We start from the raw sequence: 4,735 nt of genomic DNA on the forward strand, positions 1-4,735 counted from the left end.
CTGCAACTTCCTAACTTGTGCCGCTTTAAAATCAAAATCTTGACTGTGTTGTCTTTCATTCCAGGAAATGAACACAAACAGACAGGAGCACTGCAAAAGGATGACTTACAACAGTGGAGGCCCCACGCTGCTGGCTGTGTCTGGTGACTGAGGCTAAATCTAACTAACTACTGTGCATCATATATCTGAAGGGTCTGTAGCCCAGTTAAGCTTTTGCATGTTTAATTATCATGTATTTCCTTAGAAGCGTCTTCTGCAAAAAATGTCATTCTTTGCTCATAAAGTCTGTTTTTCATGCAGTAAATGTGCAAATTGATTGTTTAATAACAACAATTAAACAAAACCTGACTGAGTTGGATTCTCTGTAATTTGAGTGTCTGCAACGAAACACGTACACTTCATTCAGTGCCAGATGTGTGTGTTGTGCAACCAGCAGTGGGCTGTGAAAACTGGTTGGACACGACAATTATTTACAGTACAGATTGGCTTTCTAACAGGATCATGAGATACTGAGCTGAAAGTGACAAAACCAGTAACTATAAAACATGCAGACAAATGCCATGAAGGTAAGATTACATTGACCTTTATATTACACAACATGTTGAATGTCGGCACACAAACCCAAGGTGTGTGTCACGGAACGGCAGAGAGAGGACCCAAATGCAAAGCGCCAGGACACGATGTAGATGGTGACAAAATGGGGTTTTATTCCAGAATCGAAGTCACAAAACAGTCCGGAACATACACAGATCAATATCAAAAAGGCTCAGCTCTTAGAGTTAGAATCGGCGGGCTTAGATCGGTCCAGAGACAAGCAGAGTTCAGCAACGGAGTCAGTGATTTACAATACCGGTCAGGATCAGGCGAGAAGCGATGGTCAAAGATACGGAAACTGGGTCGGCAACAGGATAAGCTGAACAATAGAATTACTGGAACGTGCGGTCATAGAATCAACGAACTGGCGAGGTACTGGGGTGAGAAGTGGTGCTTAAATGCAAGGTGAATAGATTACTGATGAAGTGCAGATGTGGATAATGACCGGGTGAAGCAGGGACAGCTGTGACATGACGTAAACCAGAAGTAAAGCTAGAACAGAAACAGAAACCGGGAAACTACCAAAATAAAACAGGAAATGAAAATTGGAACCAAAACACGGATGACAAACTAAGTCCTTTCAAAACAAAAGCGGAAACTAACATGATGAACAGAAACCGGAAGAGTTACAAAATAAAACAGGAAACAAGGCCAAAACCTGACAGTGTGAGATGATCACATATTTATTGTATAGTATTTATGTGACTTCTTGAGAAATTTAGTGTTTGTATGACATCATAAAGCAAGCATCATATAAACATTCTATTAATTACACAATGCATCAGTGCAGAAATATGTAAAAAATTACCAGCTGAGATATTTACAATGGGTGCTAACTCAGTAATCTTTCACCTGAGACACTAGACAATGATGCTACGTAATCTGGAAGTGAGGTGCAGTGAAAAAGACCAAAGGAACTTTTAAATTAGTATGTCTGTCCTCATTTCTTTGTCTAAATGTAGACAATAATAGACATTTTTCCACATTACATTTATGGTGGCAAAGTTAGATACAGCGAAGCGTCATCAGCATATGAAAACACTGTATGTAGAAAGAGTAAGGCTCCTCACTTTGGCTCTTGTGAGACACCTTAAAAGAAATTAGTTTAACTTGTTTTTATAATTATGGCTTTTATCTGAAGGTCATGGATGTAATTAAATTGTACGGTTTCTGCTCCAGGGGTTTAAACAAGTCCAAACACAGATGTTAAATGTCAAGTGTACATGGTGGCATCCCCCCTCCCCTTCTGGTTTGTTCCACACCCAGTTAAACAGCATAAATAGAGAATGAATCTCACCAATTTCACTCCACTTTGCCTCTGTTTGCAGACTGACTTCAGTGGGAAAATCAAAACTGTGAGGTTCATTTCAATTTTATTGCTAAAACAGTAATTTAATGGAAAAACTTAACAGCTCTTTCAAATAGAGATTATAAAAAATTTCTGCATCTGTAACTGACGCAGCTTAATATCTGTTCCTACATACATTTCTTTATCAGAACAGAAATGGAGGGACATCATCATCAGTTGTAGAGAACTATTTGAATAAATGTGTTTAAAATTAATAACTTTGTACCAGAAACATGAGCAAGAACGCCATCTACAAGAACCACGAGCTCCGAAACGGGGACTTCCTGGAATCCAACAATGGGAAATTCAGGGCTTTTTTCCAGGTGAGAAAACCTGTGCAATGATAATGTGTGCAACCTTGTAAAATGTAATTCATCAGTGAGAGAAATGCTTTTCCTACAGTCGATGCCCCATCTCATACCCTATGTTTTACCTTCAGGACGATGGTAACTTTGTCATCTACACCTGGAAACCGACCTGGGCTTCAGACACAGATAAAACGGACGCCACCCGGCTGATCTTGCAGGAAGACTGCAACCTGGTCATGTACAATAAGGATCACAAGCCCAGGTGGCAGAGCAACTCCTCCTCCCAAGGCTGCACCTCCTGCCGCCTTCAGCTGAATGATGACGGTAATCTGGTGTTGAGCAAAGATGGCATCCCCCTCTGGACCTCTGCCAACTCTAAAGGCATGAAGTGAATTTGGCTGTCAGCTTGTTTTACACATAAACCAGCCTCTTAAAGATTCAATAAATGCAGATTTTAAAAATGCATACATGTGTTTTTTTTTCTTGAGATTGAAATAAAGTCTCATTACTATAAAATGCATACATGTGTTTTTTTCAATTCAGTTTGAAATAAAGTCTCACTATAGTACAGATGAGAGGAAGTGGTGATGCTGTAGCAACAAATGGTTGTCCATTCTGTTTACATGCACTGGGATGAATACCCTAAAAAAGAGATTATTGTAATAAACTCATTCCTGTGCAGTGAATGCAGAGACCAGGGGTGTACAGTACAGTACAACCAACTTGCCTCAGCTTTGTTTTCAGTTCATTACTGGTGAATGAGAGTGTGATGGTGAAGTCCTCATGACATGAAGTGTAACACTGGGTGTTCCTCAAGGATCTGTTTTAGGCCCACTGCTGTTGCCATAAAAACCCTAAAGCCTCGAATGTACACTAGTAGTAATGCAGTGTAGTATCTAGTACTGTATACATGTACTTATATACAGCACAGGAAATACAGTGGGATGTAACACAGTGTCTTCCAGGGGACGTTTTTACCTAATCCTGTGAATCAGATGTCTTCAGGCTCTGTATGCAGGACAACTGTAGCCAGGTCATGTACAGCCAGTGAGGAACCTCCAGGTGGCTCAAAATTGTACAGAGACCTACATGTGATACCTCTATCTGAATGATGACAGCAAACTGCAGGTATACAAAGTGGCAGAAGACGTCTGGAGCTCTGCCACTTCCAAAGGCAAATAATGATAGTTTAATGTGGCATCTCCCGAGAGATATGAAAGTGGACGTTATACGCATATATTTGGAAGATATGAACCTGTTTAGTTTGGAACTTTGAGTGAAATAAAATCCCAAAGCAACTTAACAGCTGTGTTCTATGTTGTCCTCCTAGATTTACATACTACTGCTACAAGCAGCTTCATCAGCCTGTCTGTGAATTGGATGTTAATTTCAGGGACAGATTCAACTTGTTGAAGGAGGCCGAAGCCTAGGGCGCCACCTGCTGGGGGGAGCCGCTCCAAGCCTTCAGAAAAGAACATGTGTAAACGCGCCAGACCCGTCTCTCAGGTGCAGCATCTGCTTCCTCCTGATGCTTTCATAATCTGTATAACAGTGGAGAAAAAGGCTCTCTGCCACATGTGATATCAAAACAACTCCCTCCTGTGAACTAATTTCACCTTTTTGAATGAGATCATATACTTTTATATTTTTAAGCTTCAAGCGTTGCCTTCTTCACTTTTTGTGCTAGTTACTTGTTCTAAACCAGCCCTCTGTTCTGCTTTATCAGACGGGATTCGGTGTGAAGTTCCTCTATCATCACTTCTACCTGCGACCCACCACCTGTGCCAAAGGAACAGCTAAGAACCTGCAACTTCCTACAAAACACGTACACTTCAATCAGTGCCAGATGTGTGTGTTGTGCAACCAGCAGTGGGCTGTGAAAACCGGTTAAGGCACAACGATTATTTGCATATTGAATTTCTAACCGAATCACGAATCATCCAAAAATGACATAACCAATAACCAATAACAAGCAGGCATCTATCATGAAGGTAAAATTACACTGACCTTTATGTTAGGCAACATGGGGAATGTCAGCCCACAAACTCAAGGCGTTAGAAGAAAAAAATGCTTCTACTAGAGAACTTCAGGGTTTTGAATCACACCATTGGTAAACAAATTAATCCTAATAAATACAAAATGCATCAGTGAGTGAGGTACAGTGAAAAAGTCCAAAAGAACCTTTAAGTTAGTACGTCTGTCCCCATTTTGTTGCTTAAATTTTAAAGTTTTAAATTAAATTTTTTTATTTTTCCACATTAAGTTCATGATTTATGGTTTATGAACACACTACAGTATATGTAGTAAGAGTAAGGGTCCTCACATTGGCCCTTGTGGTACACCTTAAAAGGAATTTGTTGAATTTGTTTTTATAATTAAGGATTTAATCTAAAGGTCATGGATGTAATTAAATCATATCGTTTTTGCTCCAGGGATTTAAACAAGTCCAAACAGAAATGTTAAAGGTCAGGTGTACATGGTGGGA

At 40.0% G+C, this 4,735-nt stretch overlaps 1 protein-coding gene across 2 annotated transcripts; it reads left to right on the plus strand.

Moving 5' to 3' along the window:
* Window positions 1-1,859: 1,859 nt before the first annotated feature.
* LOC114853341 (B-type lectin plumieribetin-like) lies at window positions 1,860-2,770 on the plus strand. Of its 2 annotated transcripts, none has more exons than XM_029146613.2 (3): window positions 1,860-1,949; window positions 2,172-2,265; window positions 2,382-2,770. In XM_029146613.2, exons 2-3 carry the CDS (start codon window positions 2,176-2,178, stop codon window positions 2,640-2,642), a joined length of 351 nt encoding a protein of 116 aa, XP_029002446.1. In that variant the 5' UTR covers window positions 1,860-1,949; window positions 2,172-2,175; the 3' UTR covers window positions 2,643-2,770. The 2 variants fall into 2 exon arrangements, with proteins under 2 accessions (XP_029002446.1, XP_055364372.1); XM_055508397.1 differs by having other exon boundaries at window positions 1,866-1,954.
* The last annotated feature ends 1,965 nt before the right edge of the window (window positions 2,771-4,735 follow it).

The sequence above is a fragment of the Betta splendens genome, chromosome 4 (genome assembly GCF_900634795.4).
Source record: "Betta splendens chromosome 4, fBetSpl5.4, whole genome shotgun sequence".
NCBI classification, from domain to species: domain Eukaryota; kingdom Metazoa; phylum Chordata; class Actinopteri; order Anabantiformes; family Osphronemidae; genus Betta; species Betta splendens.

What these genes read in the sequence shown, in the direction of transcription:
- LOC114853341 (XM_055508397.1), top strand. Translation starts at nt 1,881, where the DNA reads ATGAATCTCACCAATTTCACTCCACTTTGCCTCTGTTTGCAGACTGAC. An exon ending in GGGAAAATCAAAACTGTGAG is followed by an intron (nt 1,955 to 2,171) that starts GTTCATTTCAAT and finishes ACTTTGTACCAG; the next exon opens with AAACATGAGCAAGAACGCCA. An exon ending in AATTCAGGGCTTTTTTCCAG is followed by an intron (nt 2,266 to 2,381) that starts GTGAGAAAACCT and finishes TTTTACCTTCAG; the next exon opens with GACGATGGTAACTTTGTCAT.